The sequence below is a fragment of the Megalops cyprinoides genome, chromosome 6 (genome assembly GCF_013368585.1).
Source record: "Megalops cyprinoides isolate fMegCyp1 chromosome 6, fMegCyp1.pri, whole genome shotgun sequence".
Lineage (NCBI taxonomy): Eukaryota > Metazoa > Chordata > Actinopteri > Elopiformes > Megalopidae > Megalops > Megalops cyprinoides.
The window spans coordinates 29,035,308-29,055,919 of NC_050588.1; the positions used below are offsets into that span (position 1 = coordinate 29,035,308).

The 20,612-nt window shown below is 38.5% G+C and overlaps 1 protein-coding gene across 2 annotated transcripts in view; it reads left to right on the plus strand.

The window, feature by feature from the left end:
• The window catches only part of LOC118779140 (metabotropic glutamate receptor 7), a 172,456-nt gene that overhangs the window by 48,129 nt on the left and 103,715 nt on the right, over nt 1-20,612 (plus strand). For both annotated transcript variants that reach the window (XM_036531063.1, XM_036531064.1), the window contains exon 2: nt 8,351-8,567. In XM_036531063.1, the coding sequence (XP_036386956.1) occupies nt 8,351-8,567 (217 nt within the window). The remainder of the gene's footprint in view (nt 1-8,350; nt 8,568-20,612) is intronic.

A 20,612-nucleotide genomic window follows, 5' to 3' on the forward strand; every position in this document is an offset into this window, starting at 1 on the left:
ATAGATTCAAAATTCCTTTTTGATTTGTTTTTATTACACTTTTACATCTTTAAATTTGTCATTTCACAATGGGGTTATCAATTGCAGACATTAGACTTCTTATTAAATGTCAGACTTTTAACTGTCCTTGTGAGTCTGACACGTTACACTTTTCTCTTTTGTTACAGGATTTGTTTTTTTAAACCTCACAACAACAGTAAAAGTTAATGGCATTATGGGAACTCTCCTTAAAAATAAAAAACACAAGTTGAAAATGTCACAGTAAATGTCAGCATCAGGACTCCTTCTCAATGTAGCCACCTTTGCTGTTTTGACCAATTTTTTTTTTCATTCTGGTCAGGTAGCAGCATTTTCCTCCAGATCAATGAAACACTGACCATCGTCAAATACCCCTGGACTTTCTTTTTATTGAGGCTGTCAGCCCAGTGACCTTTCAGTGAAAGCTAAAAAATGACCCCTAATAGCCATAATGGTGATATATGGCAGGAAATGTTCAACTTCTGCCATCGAAGGCCAGAGTATCCTAGTTTTTTTATGGCTTTTCAGTTAGCCACAGTTGTAAGCCATCATGACAATAGTGCTACTTTTCATGTTTTTATTGTTGTTGTTTGCAAGTATGTACTATCACATTACACTACAGGTAAAATCACCCACTGATTTGTAAAACATGATATTAGTTTGGTATTGATACAGGCTACTCCAGGCTAACCCTACCAAACCAAACAAAACTACAGACCTATCCTCAGTCTGGCATTCCTGTGTATGGTGCATGAATGAACCAATTTCCTCTAAGTCATTCACTGCCCACTGTATTACCTGATGGAGTTTTGAAACAAAACTAATCACCCTACACAGACAGGTCTTCTGAAAGTCAATAATGATCTTGTGTTATCTGCTGATGCTAGGTCCTTTAGTATCCTAGTATCCTAGCAGGTGCAGGATTTTTTTTATATTATACGTCATGACAAACTATCGAATTATCTGAAGTTTTGCTGTGTCTGAATGAGTGATTTGCTGGTTTGAGCCCTACTGTTTGTGACAGATACAGGAAATTGTGGTAGTAAATACTATAGCCATACATCAAACATGGCCCCTGTCATTCAGACTGTCCTTCAAGGCTCTGTTCTGGGTCCCCTCCTATAATTTACAGAACATACTTGCTATAACAAACAGATATACTTACCACTACACTTCACACTATCATACTACATCAAAAAAGGTCCAGCTTGCTTCTTAATTATCAGATTTAATTCATAATTTACAATTGATTTCCCATAGTTTTTTGTAATTTACCATTTTCTTCTGTTTGTTTGTTTTGTTTTGTCATGTAAGACACTTGTTTTGCTGCATGACCTGGAGTACTTTTGCTACTAATCATTAATACAATGCACAAGTAATGGAAAATAAAATAAAGGTGAAGAAGCGGCAATTGTTCCATATTTTTCCAGCATTTCATTGGCAGTAGTGCTGACAATGGAAAAAAGTAAGTTTATACCCCAGTGAGGCATGAATCCTTCCTGGATTGGCTTTTGAAGAATGAATGAGAATCTTGTGAGAATTAAAGCTTCCAAAATAGTAGTTGTTTTTTCTTCTGTTTAAACATTCAGGTGATGGCTGTCTAATCCCTATGTGACAAAAATATACAAATCTGATGAAGGTTACAAGATAATCCAACCAGTGGTGTTGACTATGGGAGAGATGGAACATTTAAAGTATTTTTTCAAAAAATGGTTGGGTTTGCCAGTATGACAGATATTGTGCAAGACAGATATGGTAGACATGGTGATTGGGATGAGCTAACCTGATGGGTTGTATGTAGATAGATCAGTGTGCTGTAAGCAAGGGCAAGGGGGTTTAGAGCTGAGATGAATCCATTTTTGTTTTAATAGCTGTGTCAAGAACCCTGTGTGTGTGTGTATGTGTGTATCTTATTTAAATGCATGACTACATTTCAGAGAGCACTGTTTCTAAGGCAACATGAACAAAACAATTAAATATAATGTATTTGCACTCTTCAAAAGTTGAAAGCAACTGTTTTTTTTTTATCTCAGAGGTATTCTGCCTGTCAGCAGGACAGCTTTACTGTTGGCTGTTCTGCTTTATTCATCTCTATTGCAGAAAGTGAATACTTCCAACGTCTGTCTGCTCTCATTGATTCTGTGCTTACTGTGTAGTCACACGGCCCATTGCAAAGTCCCAGTGGCATTTTTTTTTTACTTTGTGTGAATAACCCCTCCTTGTGGAAAATCTATGTCCAGGTTTCAATATCTTAAAAACAGCAGTGATATAGTGGTATGTGTCTTGATAATTCGACTGTGTGTTTGCCATCAGTTTGAAAATACCCACTCCATTAATTAGAAAAAAAAAACAAACCATGTTGGTTAAAAAATCGACCTGATCGTTGACAAGGTGATGCAAAACCACAGAAGACATCAAATGAAATTTCATAATAAAAAGGGGAAATCACAAATTTGCAACTTTAATTGGCTCCTGAGAGCATTCAGTTCAAATGTCCAGCTAATGAGCATTCCTCCATTCCTGTCCAAAATAACCTTAGGGACTAAATTAAACTTGATTAAAGTTCTGCTCTACCAATAAAAGAAAAAAAAAATTAATCAGCCCGTGGTCATTGAATGTAGACGCATCGCCCCTGCCCTGTAACAGAAGTCTGCATCATGCCAAACCCTTATCATTAGTCATTCCCACCTTCCAATCAGAAGCCAGTGTCACTCAGGCTTTTGTCACTGGGAGCTATGGCTGACCCAAGTTCAAGTAACTCTGACAACTTAGCCTAACATCAAGTTTGAGTGACTGACACAAGTCTGCCTGACTCTGACACAAGTCTTCCGGACTCTGACACAAATATCGCTGACAAACACATACATCCAAGCGAGTCTGACAACTGACATTGACAGCTGACGATGTCCTAAAATGAACATCATGTACAAAACCATTCCTGCCCTGTGGCAGCAAATGACATTATTAGCAATGCGCCATTCCCTCTTTTGCAGCACAAGCCATGTAATCATAATCTTGAAAGTAACCAAAATTTCATTCAGAACTAATTTCTTTTTGTCATAATTTTATTTGATCTTGAGACACCACTGGTCTCTGTTTGCCTGGTTGAATACCCTCTGAGGAAAAAAAAATCAGTTGAAGAGCAAATCAGTGTACTGAGGGTCTATTAAGATTAATGATGGTAGGTACTGATTAGATAATAATAAGTATTCTTGTTTAAGTTTGCCGTTGCCCACATATTCCTATATTTAATCAACAGAGGTAAATGCATGTTTTACTTTTATCAATACAAAAAGATCTTTTCCTTACTTTTTGTAATAAGTAAACTTGCCATGAGAGCAACTACTCATAAATTATGTAAGGAATGTACTTTTTGAGGAATAAAATTAAAACTTGCATTTGATTGTGAGTTAAGAATGAGTGTTGATTGAAACCAAAGGAATTGTTCTTAAATCTGTATTGTAAAATCACTGTTGATCTCACCACCATTAGACTTGTTTGATAATGTAATAATGTTTATTTGTTTTTCAGTTTTTCTACAAGGTAACATCTTTCGCAGGATTTTTTGTTATCTTTGAAAGGATGGCTTCTCTTCCTTTCTAAAGGGGCCCTCAGAGAGACACAATTACAGAAAATGTGACTGCTAATCCCTTGGATGCAAAAATAAGTGTAGTTTCTTTTATTTATTTTTCTTTTGACTGGGTGATGTGACAACTCTGATGCTTGGTCCCTTATACAACCCCCCCCCCCCCCTTAACGTTGGCACTGAAGCTGACATTTGTAGGGCCATGGTTTTGTAGGGCAGGGACAGGGGCTGTCTTTTTTACTTACAGCTCTGTCACTGATAGGCAAGATAATGGACTACAATAATGGGTCTCCTTCCAGAGGCTGCCTTGTGAACAATGTCCATCATGACCTGCCTGTCATTCTCACTGACACATAAATATGGGGGTGACAAGATATAGGGACAAGAGCTGTGATAAAGGGCAGAGATATCATTACTCTGTATGCAGTAGTGCAAGTAGCTTGTAATTTTCACCAGTGCAACAGCTGATAATGACTTGCCAATCCCCACCTCAACAAAAAAAGTTTGCACCATGCAACAGTAGCTAAATGAGTATAAGTAATTCCACATATATAATATCCACATAGTATATTGTTCCACATATATACAATCAAGTTTTAAAATTATTTTAACAGTACTGTGTACTGGAAACAAATACCTTACTGGTACTGGAGAGTATAAGCTTACTGGAACCACAACTTTGTGTGTCAGTGTGTGAGAGTGAGAAAGACAGAGTGACAAGGAAGAGTCCTTTTGTCTTACTGTGTGTTGGTGCTCATGCCAATGGGATTACCCAAAAACTGCATTCTAGAATGCGGTTGGTTAAGTGGTTAGGACATGCTTTATTTAGACCAGCAGTTTAACAACTTAAACATGAAAATTCAGCCCATCTTCCACATTTATCCAGTCTGATCAGTCTCATGTTGATTTCTTTGGTTGGTCTTCCTCTGGAGAATTGGGCTTCACCAATATGTGTCAGGAAAATGGATGCTGAGATGAATGTCAGCTGATCATGCAGAGTCATGCTTACACAGAGCTCATCATTTAAACCAGTTTGGCGACTCTTTTGAGCAGGTAATCACAGTTAGTACTTCTGTATGTTGTTTCATTGTTTTTGACATTCTACTTATTTTACATCATCATAGGGTAGGGTTCCCCCACCTCCCAATTCCCAATTTACCCCTGCTCACACCCTAACTTCAGTGTACCAGTTAATCACTCAGTCCTCAACAAGCAATCAGTGTTATCACCATCACCGTTCTGTGCAGAAGAGAGAAGTTACACACAATGCAGACATTCATGTCCAGAAATACATCTACACCAGCTATATATGTTTTGCTCTTATTAGAAAACTCATCAGCAGGAGTGTAGATATTTTCTTATATACTCTACCTCTATACTATGTAGCTGTAGTTTCAAAGCAATGCAATGCAAAGACCTTTTAATTAGTTCATCTGGTATAGTTTTAGTGCCAGAGAAACGCAAGGTATGAATGAATTTTTGGAAGCTCCTTTGACCGTATTTGAAAATATCTTCACATTTCACCTGTTGACAAATACCCCAGCAGCACATCGAGATATTCTGCAAGTCCTCTGAATTCTTACAGCATTTTGATAAGTGAATAAGGAGAAAGGGCATGTGTTCAAGCCACTGTTCTCTACTGATACTCAGAATCTATTTTAAATATTCTTCATTAAGAAACAGGGCAAGTCCATGAACAACCCAGTGCAGAAACAAAGTTAAATAAACCTGGCATCAGCAACAACTAACTGCATTCTAATACAATACTTTTAATTATGTACAAAACAATAATCAGTGACTCAGTGACATCTGAATTTATACTGCACAACCTTGCAGCTTAACTCTTTCTATTTTTAGACTTTATTTTCATTTAACATTGTATAGTTTTAATTTAATACTACTCCCTCACCTTGCTAATATATTTACAGATTTAAATAAAAGCCTGCTTGCATTAAATAGTGAGAGATCAAAAGGCTAATTGAAAAAAAGGGGCTCTGAAAATGCACCTTATCGAAATTCAGAAATGTGCAAATTTGTGTTGCTTCTCCCGGGATAGAATTAAGTTCTGGGAGCTGAAAGATCTGACCAGAATGGTCAAAGATCAAATAATCCCAGACCTTGGTTTGAAAAAAAACAGAGATATACCCCTGCAGCACAAACCTTGGGAGCAAGAGGAGTCAAACTCATTTTCAAGTTTGTCAAGCCTTCCCTCTTTCCCTTTGCAGATAAGACTAAACTTGGTAAACTGTCTGCAGCTCCTCAGGAAAGCAGGACTTCTGAATGCATTGATGTACACAACCTAAAAATCTAAAGTGCCACACTTGCACTGAAGCTCCTGAGAAATTATTTAGGTTTTTTTAACAGCTATTACGACACTGCCAATCAATTTATTCTCTCATTCTTAACACAGCTATTCAGGCATTTTAATTATTGGGGCTTTAATGGTGCAGAAAATAATATTCCTCCCTAGTCATGGCATTAGAGTGCACCCAGCCAGACAATTTTTTTTTTTTTTGGTCAAATAATTATGACACTGCATGCACGTTTAATCCTACCTGTGCTAAAACGACAGTATGCTACTTTTGCCAAAAAATTAAACATTGTTTGCTCATTTGGATTTCAAAGTAGTTTTCTTACAGTAGCAATGTAGCAGTATCAGTGACTCCTTGCCTAAAATAACCTGTTCTGTTAAAGCTTCACAAAGTAATGTAGCCTTCTGTGTGGAACTTGAGCAAACTTGGTTAAAATTGATGTTAGTGAGGAGACCCCATTCTGAGATAGAGTAAACAATTATTACAAATAACATAACCCAGAGCAACTTCAATTTAATAGAGAATTCCAGCATACAAAACAGTTATTTCCCTCCAAGACAGTAATATTGAATTCAAGGTTATACTTTCTAAAGCTGTGGATGCCTTTCCCCCTGCTCTAACATCAATGTCAGCCAGCGTCAGTTAATATGTGAATGCATTATATTTACAAGGCTGCATAATAACATTTTTTTGCCATCTCTACCTTTTTCTACCTAATTTTGCCTGAATACAAACAGGAAACATTTACATCACATCCCCAGTCTCACTATTAACATTCACATCTTAATTTTCATTAGTAAATATAATTATCCATTACAGAATATCCCTACTTGACACAAATCTTGCTCAAGGCTAGTCATTATTGAGTGCGTCATTTCAAAGATTGCTTGGAGGGGCCTGCAGCAGCAGTAATAATCTAAGATTGACTATGTCTGCACTAAGCTGCTTCTTCCCATCACTCCATTTGAAATTGCTTGTGCCCCTGCCGGAGTTTCCACATGCCTGTGTCACGCATAGCTGTCAATATGATCAGAACATCTTAGGCAAGCAGATGCACAGCTAAGACTTAGATAGTCAACGTTCAATGTTGATCCAGAGAATACCGTCCAAAAGTGTAGGGCTGGGATGTCTAATTGATGATCAAACAAGATCATGATTCTTTTTTTTCCTTTTTTCCCCTTTCTCCCCAATTCGGAATGGCCAATTCCCCGAATTCTGGAATGTCCAATTTGTTATCAATCGGTCCCATTGCACAACCCCCACTGTCAATCTGGGAGAGCGTGGACAAGCATGTGCCCTCCTCCAAGACATGTGATGTCAGCAGTTGCTTCTTTTTGCACTGCGGTCCACAAGCTAAGCTAGCACAGAGATGAGTCGGAGGAAAACATTTCATATGTAGCTTTGGCATGTGGACCACAGCTGCCCAATCAACCAGCAGGGGTCGCTGTTGCTAATGGGACCGAAGCCTCTGCCGACGTACCCACCCCTATCCCCGGTGGATTGAAGCCAATGTGTTCCGCCTGTGAGCTCCTGGCCACTGTCGGCTAGTGACATGGTCGGGTTTGAGTCCAGGCCGTAACGTTCAGTCTACACTCAGAGCGAGTGCTTTTACCGACTGAGCCACTCAAGAGCCCCCCATGGTTCATTTTTATATGAAGGGGTAGGCCATAACTAATTTCAAAGTGTGTTTGCTATTCATCATTTGACATGAATGGTGCTACTTAATTTATGCTGATTCAAAGCGCTTCTAAGCAGCTCTTAAGGAAAGAGAACATGTTGTTTCTGTTATTTTAAGTCAAGCATGAGAACAAAAAGAATGCCGTGTTATATTGTCCAGGGTTTATTTTACATTTTCCTTCTCAAGACACAATGAAAAAAAAGTTCACTGAAAATTCATGTACAGTATTGAAATTATTTTCAATTCCACTGTGGTATTTTTGCATGAAAAAGGTCAAGCAAATTTGCATTGGCAGTATAATTTTGAGATATAACATGTTCTGTCAGTAGCAAGCTTACATAAACTGGCCCGAACAGCGAGAGTTCAGACAATTCTAAACAGCATGTGAGCAAAGCTAATTTTTCTCCAATGTTCTGCTTCTTCCCAACCTATTGATGGAATGTGCAGTAGCCTTTCAGACATTGCAGGACCAAAACAGCAATGAAGTCAGTTGGATTAGTTTGTGTCATATTAGGCTGAGATTACTTGTGTGGTTTATATTGTAAATTGTTAGGTTTTGGGGTGTGCATATTTTTCTAGTTTTCTCTTCTGAGCATGGCCTGGTATTTTGGTCTGTGACCACTAAAGTTTACAGTACCTTGATGTGGCTGACTGTCAATCTCTCTTCTAAGGTTGTTTCTCAGACATGAACTGATTTGACCTCATGTGTGAGCTCATGGTCCTGATTCTGCATTGGGTTTTGTTGTGTTCCTTCAGATCCCTCAGATCAGCTATGCCTCCACAGCCCCGGAGCTTAGCGATGACCGGCGATATGACTTCTTCTCCCGAGTGGTGCCACCTGACTCCTTCCAGGCCCAGGCCATGGTTGACATCGTGAAGGCTATGGGCTGGAACTACGTGTCAACTGTAGCATCGGAGGGAAGTTATGGAGAGAAGGGTGTGGAGGCTTTCACACAGATCTCCAGAGAAGCAGGTGAGTCCAGGTTGGAATGGGAATGGAATGAAACAATAGGGACAGAACCCTACTCATCGTGTGTGTGTGTGTGTGTGTTTATATTGACTGTAACTAAATGGTTTGGGAGTCATTGATCTTGATGCTGTATTTGATTTAATTTGCCCTTACGGCAGTTATAATGTAGATGGTGTCTTGATGATGTGTTCTGTGATGAGCACAGTTATTTAAGAAACTTAACTTTTCTTAAGCACGTTATTCTTCAAGTTCTTCATTTGTGCAAGAAGAAAAAACCCTTGACGTAAATGTCATGCTGTGTGATTAAACTGCAGCTGAACTGCAGGGTAGATGTAATCTCAACTCGGACCTTCTTGTTTATCAGAGAATATTAGGCCATCGGAATATTCCCTGTGGAACAGAGTAGTAGAACTAAACTCCTCTGCAATGACAGAAGATAGATTATAACCTTTAAGACAGACATTTCCTTAAGCATGGTACATACATTATTTTTTTTGAAAACCACAGGCAAGTGTAATGGGATTTTAGCTTCTTTGCCACTCTGCACAAGAGGTCTGACACAGTGTAATTGGGAGGTTGTAAAATGCGCGGGTTTTGACATCATCGATGGGTCAGAACTTTAAGACTAGTTTATAGTTTCAGAGTCATGTCACAATGCCCACATGATAAGATAAACACTGTCTCAATACTATTGAGTGGATAGTTTTCATTGACTGTTGACAGTCACTCATGGCTGGAGAAACCTGATCCTTTAGCAAAGATTTCTGCCATGCTAGAAACTAACTGGTAGATTGTAGGTGCTCATAATAGCAATGATCAACACCTGTAAGAACTTGACCCTAGCTAACAATATTTACATAATCACAAGGTTGTGACAATGATGTGAAAAGCTTTTGCAAGGTGATGTTGGGAAAGTGTTAAATAAAAGGTAGGAGTGAGATGATAACCACTTGTAATGACATAAATAAAATGTTCAGAGATAAATATTTTAGCAATAAAGGAATTGTGTTCTGTTGTGTATAGCAGGGGTTGAGTGTGTGTCACACAAAGGTAATTGAATTTGTGTATTGCCCTTGCCTCAGTCTCTTGGCTGCCTTATTCAGGTTTCCTCATCTTGTTGTTGATTATAGCAGTATTCCAATAATGGTCTTCCAGATAGAATAAAGGGGCAATGCTAGTCATTTAGGAGACAGAGGTATTTATGACACATCCAGTTCCATTGGTGTTTAAACCTGCAATGTTGAACACTATATGTCTAACTCTGTTGTGTCCTGATATCCTGCATTTTATTGATTTGGAGGTGTTTCCCTATCTTTAAGCTCTGGCTTCCATTATCTGAGATCAGCATGCCTAGCTAATTATGTCCACTCATTTCCCATTTATTGTGGCATGGAAAAATGTCTATATTGATTACTGTTGTGGAGGACCTTTTGGGTTCATTTGATTTATCCTCATGAAGCTCCATAGCGTTAAAGAATATTTTAAACATCCATGTCAAATATTACCACACGCATAAACAAACATTTTATCTTTTATTTTATACTCTTTGAAATATACAAAACCTGATGGGAATTTCTTCTTCATTTATCAAGGAAGAAGACACTTGATATGATACCATAGGCAGCAGAGTGGTGTTTGAAAAAAGTATATGGGTTTGAGTGTAGAGACTCAAGAGGACAGTGTGTACTTTTTGAAACAGAGCAGAATTATGGAAAATAGATACCTGCAGTATTGTGACATGTAGATAATTTGCCTCCTTTTCCTCATTTTTAAAGCCTAAAAAGGAGGTCTTGTGTCAGGACACATACCTTAGCAACTAGCTGGACCTCTTTGTTTGCTGCAGTTTTTTAAAAATGATATTTTTAAGCACCAATTAAATCAAGTTTAAATGACAGATCACTTACACAAGGCTGGATTGGATATTGAGTATTAGTGTAAACATGGCTATATCCAATGTGCCAAATACCCAGTGGCAATCGGGGCGTCCCCACTACCCATACCTGCCAACATTTAGGCTTCAAAATACGGGAGGCTTTTTTTTTTGGGGGGGGGGGGGGGGGGGATAGTGAATAAATAAGTAAATAAATAATTGTATGTAGTGTGTTGATTGGGTGTGCAGATTGTGTTTCATAGACGATCTGGCAACTTGGGTAACATCAGACAAACATACAAAATTTTTGGATCCGTGTATGACGATTATTCATAATAAAGTTTGCCATGCAATGTGCTGTATTTTATGAAAACCTGCACACGTCTTTTGACCACAGCTTTTGAAGCATTGCAATGAAAAGCAAATACATTATTTTGTGTTTATTGTTCATACAAAGTGGGATGTAATGTCACTATAGCTATATCCGTCTTTAATAGCTTAAAGCAGAAATAAAATGCACTGACCATGCATGAGTATAGTAATTTAGCAGTAAAACTGGTGTTTCACATAATTGCCTGCTGCTGAAAATGGACAATGTCAGGGACTGAAATTCACTTTTTGGGCCACCAGCCAGGGTGGTTGGTAGATGAAAAAATTCTCCAGTCACTCAGATTTTCCACAATTAAACTTATGACGCATCAAGCATCATTTGAACTAGATACCATAAAGCACACATCTGAATGGTAGCAACATCATATATTATTAGCTAAAACTGTGAGCGGGAAGATAATGTCACAGCTAAAGCTGACAACTAAACCACAGTAATGATTTCTGCTCCTACTAGTTAGACAGACAGACACAATAAAGGATATAACTACCTCACAGACCAAAACTAGGTAGTTTGTTGTTGAATCAAGCCCAGTATTTCCACAGTACATGAATCTCACTGTATGTAGCTTGTGATTGGCCAACCAGAGATTGCACAGAGCTGACCAGCTCACAATTTCACAACTGGAATATAGCAGTGGGGGGGGGGGGGGGGGGGTATACATTATATATAAATATATAAAGGGGCATGTATATATATAGTGGCTAGTGACCCTGCAACTTTAACCTGACAAAAAGAAAAATCTGTTCGCATGGCAGTTGATAATTTTCGATCCTGCAGTATAAGACCGAGACTACACAGTTGTGGAGGCACAAATTCCTCCCATTCAGGCTCCCAGTTTACCATATTTCCATATTACAGCTTTGCTCCTGCATTCCATATGGGGGCTGCTTCTGCTTCATTCCCCCATTCATTAACTCCAGGCATGCCAGTGATTAAAGCCCTTAGCTGTGTGTTGGTACTTTACACACATCAGCTTAACACAGCTTTAGAGGTTTTATCACCTTTTTTGGCTCCTGATTGCATCTCATCAGCATGTACTTATTGACCTCCTGTTGTGGTGAGGACGCGTAAACACAGCCCAGATTCATCTGTCTAATTATCCCTTTCCTGATTGACATTCCTTAGCAGTTTATCTCTCTCTGTTTAACTTTATCTCTCTTTAGTTCTACATTCAGAGTATTTGGGATGATTCAATGTAGTGAGAGGCTACAATGCAATATGGAACTCAGCCTACTACACTCTATAATTTTAACGTCTAGATTCGTGCAAAGTGCATCTATAAAGTATTGCATTTCCCAATGGCATACTGGGTGGAACTCAGCGTAAATGCAACAAGATTTGTCCTAAACCTTTCAGTATTATTTCATCTATTCCATTGATCTGAAAAGTTGTAATTAACTCATGCATAATTCATGTTATATCATTAAATAAAATCAGTTATATTCTACCATAATTATGATCCAAATAAGGTAAAGCCAAAAACAGCATCTAGAGACATCTTTATGGAGCATCTACAGTTGCTCTGGGAAACCTGAACCAGTGCTGGGGTAGTAGTATGTATGGTAAACGGAGCAAGCAAAATCATCCTGAGATTAACTACGGTAACTGTAAATCCTTAACTCCATGAATGCTACAAAACATGCATATTTTTAAGTTGCACAAAACGGCATTTGAACAATTAGTCCTAAAAGCTTTAAAATATTGACTGAAATTCTTTTAGACATTCTTTTAAACAGTCAATTCTGTCATGTGCACACAATCTGAACCTTACATTGTGAGCCGTGGCTGTCCCAACAGAAAATAACATTCATAATAACATCCAAAATAACAGAAAAAATGAAAAGCCCACTCCTCTAAGTGTGCTTGACTTTTGCTTAGCAGACACTCTTATCCAGAGCAAGTTTGATAGCCCACCTGAGAACTAAACCTGCCTGCCTAGTTTAAGTTGTATTGTTGGTGGTTTTTACATTGCATTACACTGTTGTCATTTAGCAGACACTCTTACCCAGAGTGACATACATAGGTTACAATTTGATGTGTTATCCATTTATGCAACTGGATATTTACTGAGGCAATTCTGGGTTAAGTGCCTTGCCAAAGGGTACAGCAGCAGTGCCCCAGCAGTGCCCCAGCAGGGACGTGAACCAGCAGCCTTTCAGTTATGAGCCCTGTTCCTTACCATTGTGCTACACTGTCTTAAAGTGCTAACGTGATGGATGAATCACGATTGCATTTGATCCTCTACAGAACAGTTCTATTTTCCACATGTATGTCATGTTCCATGTCCCCTCACAAACAAGTGAACCATCCACAAGGGTACAGGCCCTCACTGGTTTTCATCTTCACCTCTGTAGATGCTTCCCATTTTTCATCTTTTCCATAGCGACTAGCATTGGCACAGCGTAATATGAAAGAAACTGTAAAAAAAAAAAAAAAATGTTAATGACATCCCACAGGCCGTCATTTCAAGTCCGGCAGTCATTAATATTTCATTGACGTGTCCTCATGTGAAGTCTAATCACTCATTAAAATTTCAAGAGACAGCGATGTAGTTCAGAGCATTTGTTGTTGTAGTTTGGAACATTACATTGTGACAAAGCTCCCTTTAAGTGCCTGCTCTAAACTTTGTAGCTAGAGGGCAAAACGGGAGAAAATTGAACATAATACACATATTGGTAGAGTAGCAGTTAGGGAACCGGGCTTGAAAGAAGAGGGCTATGGTGGGTGGAATCCCTGGCGGGTGGACTGCTCTTGTATCCTTGAGCAAGGTACTCAACCTGCTCTACTTCAGTAAATATCCAGCTGTGCAAAGGAAGATATACAAGTCAGGCTATGTTCTGCAAGTCATCCTGCATAAAGGTGTCAGAAAAATGTCATTTGTAGAAGGTGAGGTTTTGTTATTATTATCCGTTATATTACAGTAGATTGGATTTTATGATGATACTTTTCTGTTAAAATGTGGCAAAGTCTGACATTGCCAAGGTTACATAGGTTTAGTGATGATGAAGTATGTGCTACATCAGGCAATGTGCAGGGATTTGTTGATGAGGTAGGTTAATGGCAATGGTGGCAGCAAGTGTAAGAATATTAAAATATTACGTAATTCCTCTTTCCAAGTGTGCTGTCTGTCACTTCTTGTACCAGATGCTTGAGCTTTTTTTTTTTTTTGTATTTTTAGTATACCCACTTCCAACTGTGGAGACTGTCAGAATTGTGAATTAAGTGACTTTGCTAAAATCACTAAAAATATCATATTACTATTTGGTCTCTACTGATATAATGATCTCTAAAGATCAATTACTGTATGACTATATATGGGTTGAAAGAAAACAAATAGTAAAACAACAGGTTGTCTAGACAGTGGAGATCCAGTCTGAAATCTGTCAATCCATTCTTTGGACTTCAAATAACTGACAACACTCCAGTAGACACAGCTGCCAGATTCAAGCATACCGCATCACTAATCATTCAGTATATTTAACTTCATTTAAAAGATGTATTTTTAAAAATTACACTCAGTTCAACTCATTTTATTATGCCATGATTTCATCATTTTGTTTGTGTAGCTTTTTTTATTTACTCATGTCTAAATAAATTACCTTATGTTGCAGAAAGTTCCTCAGAATCTGCTCACAAATATATATGAATCATTATAGTGGATAGCTCCCCCATACATGAAGATGTTCAGTTTCATAGGAAGGAGAGAGCTAGTCATGCAAATCTCCTATATATTGCATGAGGAACTGAGCTGTGGTATTTTTGGATTTAGGTTGAAGACTTTCAAAAAATTATTTTCCACTCCCTGATCCCCATTCTCATTAAAATTGCATAGTCATGGAGTATAATATGAAAAGACAATATACTGTACAGTTTTCATTAGGCTGGTAGAGGAGTTCTTCATCTGCGCTTCAACGGCACCAACAGTGTTGAGACAGGGCCAGTGGCCATTTATGAGTAGAAGTATCCTCATAGTACCCTGAGCACAGGGATATTAAACATTGATACCCTCATCACACTGTTTGGTGGTTAAATCAAGGAGCCATACTCATTTTTTCCTTAAAATTCATACATAAGTTACTTCATATTTTAGTTAACCAGTACAAGTGCTATTGAAGGAAACATGAGCAACTGAAGAAGTGAAAACGTGTTCTCTTCAATGTTTTTGAATGTTTTTAATATCCATAAAAAAGTCAAGTTTATGTTCTCTGTGCACTAGTACACACCTGAACTATATAACGAAAGCTGACACTGTCACTGATCAAGGCAAAAAGCTAAAGGACATTCTAGTTGCAGTACAAGTAAGCACTGTACCAAAAGGCTGTACAAAAGTACATGTTCTACTGAACACATTATTTATTTCATTATTAATGGCAGAATTGATGCTGACTGTACTGCACTGTAAGAAGCAATTATTAACCAGATAATACTGATGTTGGTTTTACTGTTCTGCTATACTTCAGTCCACATGAAATGTCATGCCCTGTTATCCAGCTCACCACACCACATGAGTTTTACACCCCTGCTCTGCTTGCAGCCTGCTGTGGGGTTTGTAATTTGTGAAAAGACAGTGTGACTATGTGTGTGTTGCAATCAAGTCCCCTCTTTTTCCTGAACACTGGCAAGACACACAATCACAGTGGTCAGATCTTACTTTTCTCCACTCCCCATTTAGCTGCTTGTCTTGGGTGGTTAGTCTCCTCGTCTCTTAATTGGACTCGGCCGTCTTGCTGATGTCCTTGTGAGAGAAGGAATAATGTTTCTGGTGCTGCCCTGTGTGGTTCTCTTGTTTTTTTGGGCAAATTAAAAGTTATCCTGCAGAAGTCTTTCTGCCATGTAAATACATACCCACTAGTGACACTTCAGGCATTTCTGGCTCTATTCACACAGGAAAAATATCACCTTGCAGTCAAATGAATAAAGGCTTCTCCATCAATACACTTTCAAATGGCCTTTACAGTGTCCATTTGTCAGAGAAATGTTTAATGATCAACTAATAAACTATTCATATTAATAACTATTCATTTAATCTAAGATGAAAAACAGAAGAAACCACAGCATAAAGATCTTAAGCTGCTCTATTCACATGGCCAAGTTAAACTAAATAGACAACCAAGTTATTCAGGAGGATAAACACGTCATAAAAAATGTATAAGTTGATTCTTAAAATGCACATTTTGATTGATTCCTTAATTTGCATTTTTGCATACTGTTACCCTCCCATGTCATTCCCTTCCAAACTACTCAGCATTTCTGACCAATTGCAACCTTACCTAGCTCACTGTACCAAGAGTGCACGCATACAGGTGTTCCAGATGGCAATACCCTTTCTGATTGCTTGCAGTCTGGGGGGGGGTGCATCTGAAGTCGGGCTAGTGTACAAAGGAGCCGTGATAAACTGATAAATACCTCATTTACATAATTTAATTAAATTATGAGAGATGATGGACTGTAAATACATCTGATATGCACCCATTCATCCGGTGAGCCAGAGTGTAGGACGTGGGATGAAGTGCAGAGGAGAGCTGGGAGGCCACACTCCTCTCCAGGTGATAAATGTTAGCCACCCATTATCCCTCCCCTGGAGGGAGGGATCTGTCATAACACACTCAGAACTCACAGACTTCCCGGATCTGTTTGCCCAAGGTAAATGGAACGCATTATTCCCTGCCCTTAAGTGCCTTTTTTTAAATTTCCAGCTTTAAAATGAATAATTGAGGCACCAGATACATCACTACCTGTGACACTCACCTTCATTAGGAGACTGCTTGGAGACAGATTGAGAGAAGCGTTATTGATGATGGAGTTGTAGTAATTGTTCAGTTTACTTAGATCTGTGTAATTGTGTGTGAAGCAGTCTGGAGCGCTATTAAAATGCAGATGCAAAACAAATATATTAGTTCTCTCATTAGAAGAAAAAAACTCTCACAGAAAAAAAATGTTGCGTAAGCAATATATCATAAATATAAAACTTTATTTAAAGGTCACTGCTCCTATTCTTATAATATCTCATTCTAATTTTCAAGTTGAGCTTGGTGGTTCTCACCTGTAAATAGTTTGCATTCTGTCTTCAAAATTGTATTATTTCACATGAAATAATCCAATCCAATACAATCCAGTACAATGCAATATGATTCCTTTTCTGGAACATATTTGTCATGAGAAAGAAAGTATTTTATAACAGCCTTTTACTTTGAAATAATGTTTGTTCCTTATTCTACAATTATATTTTCTAGATTCTGACATTTCGTTTGTGTTTTCCATGCTATTTTGTGATATTTTGTGGCATTAATTCAAAGGATCCAACTGATGTCACCCAGGTCCAGAAACACTCACCACAACAGAGACAGAAGGCAAGGTGGGGGCAGATAGTTATTTGCAAGTGACTCACAGTCTTCAGACATGGGCACAGGTAACTTCATGGCCTCTCGAGAAGCTACAGCTGAATTTCTGAGGGCTGTTATTAAGTTGTCTTATTGTTCTACGCCACCTGGGAGCACAGCATCAACATCTCAGCCAAGGGGCTTTCGTGTGTGGCTATACCTCCTCTTGATTCATTATTCAGTGCCTTTTTATAACCTTCCTCAACATCGTTGTCACTGACTCACTTTATTCATAAAGTGAAAATTTTCAGACTTTCCCATGTTAAGAATTGCTTTGCAGTTTATGATTGACTTTGAAACCAATAATCTATGAATGGTTTAGAAATAACTAGGGTTTGACATCCTTTTCCTAAGAGGAAACTGCTGTATAACTTGAAGTTGGTCTGGGGAGGATTCTTCAGAAAGCTAAACGCATTATTCAATGACAATGCTAAACTTACAGATATTATACACAGTAGACAAATACAGCTAGGGCTAATATAGCTCTTCAGATCCTATTTATTAACTAAATATTGGTATTAAAAATACATCAAATACATGCATATAGGTGGATTTCATTCACAAGATGCAGTCACTGAGATGAATAGGGTGCTTGGTTCCGTAGAAATGAAAAACTGTGAAAAATGATCAACCCTTCGTCTTGGTTTAGTGCTTCAGAGAGGGCGCAAGGCCACCTTGCACTTGTTTATGGAGAAACTTGCATATGATTGCAGAGTTAACAATACAGATCAGAGGTTGAGGACACGCCAAATTGATCCTTAATTGAAAATCTTACCTTAGATGTTGGTAGATTAAGAGTGGCTGACAACCAAAATACAAAACAACAAAAAAAGGGGGAGCAGACAGGCCTGACGCACTATGTCCTCTGAGAGCGGTACTGCTCCGGATGAAATAGCATAAGATTTATTGCTCTCCCTGGCTGCTGCCAGTTAGGGTTTAAAGTCTCCGGTCTGGTTGACTGCAGTAAGACACCAGGGAGGAGAAAGAGAAGCACAGGAGTGTTGTGCAGGAGGCCTTCAGGCTCACCGGGGCCTTAAAAAAAAATCCTGCAGTTTTCTCAGGGGTCTCTTTAATAATTGAGCTGCTCTTGCATAACAGAAAGACAGTGCATGGGGTAGCAGTGTCTCAGCAGCTAACTACATCCTGCTCTTTGCGTGTTACACAAGCAGGAGTATTGCTTCCGACTGCTTTGGCTGTAACTCTTCACCGCACTCTTAGCCTCTAATTGACTCTTTCAGAGGCTGTCCTAGCCCCTCTAAAGCAGGTAATATTACATTGGGTATTGTCCTTATAACCCACTAAAAGGCTGTGCTGATATTGTACAAATGCTGGCACAAACAACCAAACTGTATTTCTTCTGAGGGGAATTCTGTTTTATGTTTGGACTACTGATAAGCATTATTATAAATTCAGTCCTGTGGTGAAAGTACCAGTGGTAGTGGTCATGACTGAAACAATTATTGTCTTAAGTGAAGTGAAGTCAAATGAAGTGAAGTGAAATAATTCCCAATGATTTGATCCATATTTTAACAATGCGCATGTTGTTTAAAATTTTTACGAGCTGTGTTAGAACACCAAGCCAAGATATGAAGAGGCTTGTGTGGTTTGAGGACTACCTGTGACCTATGAGAAGCACTCTATGCTGAGAGCTCCATCACAGAGACACAGCTAATCTCCTTGACTTTGAAGGGTGGAGACACTGCTGCCACAGAGAGGCCACAGATCCTTCTCTCAGCGTTGCCTGCTGGGCCTTGGAGAAAGGTTTTTCACTGTCTAAATTTCCCAGACAGAATTTTAAAAAAAGATTTGAGTTAAACCTTTGAGATTTTGATTCTGTCAGCCACCTTTTTTCGTCTTTTTATTATAGTGCCAGTGATCTTATTACAAGCTCAAGAGGGAGAGAAAAGACATCTTGAACTTTATATCTGTCGTGAAAACGGAAAGCCACTTTTTTTTGTCCACCAAGAAGCCTTCATCATTGGGCTTATGAATCTCTTCTACAGATGTCCTTTCTTTGTCTTCTGAAGTTATTGAAGGTTGCCTTTAGCAGTAACATATCCACATCTGGGCATATGCACAGAAGTTTTTCATAAGACTACACCTGATGGAAAGGCTGAACTTTTTCAGGGGGACGTACAAGTGTATAGTCAGAGGCTTTCTGGCTGATTTGGCACTTCTTGTCAAAGACAGCGATTTGCATGTCGTGGGATGCATCCACATTGTAATAGAATGAAAATGCTAATTTATGTCCAACGTTAAGCAAGTGAATGCTACTTATTATCTGGTGCATATACTCTTCTTGATTAATTTCTTACTGTTTATTCAGAATATACATTATACAACATACACATAAGTATTTTAAAGTCAACAATGATGCTGTTGTACACTCAATATCATGGAATTCTCTAGAGATATTTGTGAGCACACTGGGATTTTGTGGAATCATGGAGTCTGCAAGGTTCTTTAACTAGGTGTATAGATACACTTAAAAGTAGTGCTGATTATGCAAACGCTGTCTGTAAAGTGTGTATAACAATTCACAATGCCATGAATAGTGGAATGATTATACAAGCAATAAAACCTTCCCAGTCCTCCTCCAAACATGACAGGGGAAGCATCTTTCTTGCAGATAGTCTTTTGTACCCTTGGTCAGCTATTCAAGAAACATACTGCTCTGGCACAAAGGTCAGCTAAACCCCTACAGTGTCTGTTTTTAATACTTGAACGTCATTTGCAGCCAGGCACTCAACAGAAAAAGCTAATTACAATAGAATTAGAAACAATCGGTGAGTTTCAGAAATCTGTTCACCATAAAAGATAATCCATAAAAAGAGAATCATTTCTGTAATTCACAGTATTGGCAAAAAGGGCGTGGTGATGGTGGCATAAAAATGGAGGTGATTTCAAACAAGCACAATAAATGGAATATTTGGCCTAATACATGTCCCCTGTGAGAGTGAAGGGACAATGGAAAATGTATAATCTATTTTGTCCCTCAAAAATACAAAAGTAATACAAATTAATGGATTGAGCACGGTACATAAAATGAGGACATCCCATGTAAGCATTTATGCTGTCATTTTGATTCTGTTCTAATTCAACCACATAATACAAAACTGGCTTGCTAAACTGGTTATTAGTGTAGCAAACAGACAGTTGTCAAAAACATAGTCAAAGAACAAACCACTCACTCAAGGTCACCAGGATCAAGAACCAGTTCAGTATTTCTCAGCTGTCCACCTAAAACAGGTGCAATTTTCAACTCAGAAACACCTCTTTACTTCACCCTCCCCATGTGTTATACAAGGATGTTGTGTGTGTGTGTGTGTTTGTTTTTCCCTGGTACTTCACACCCACTGTGGGACAAGGGAGGCTTAAAAATTACATAGATGAGTTCATTGCCAACA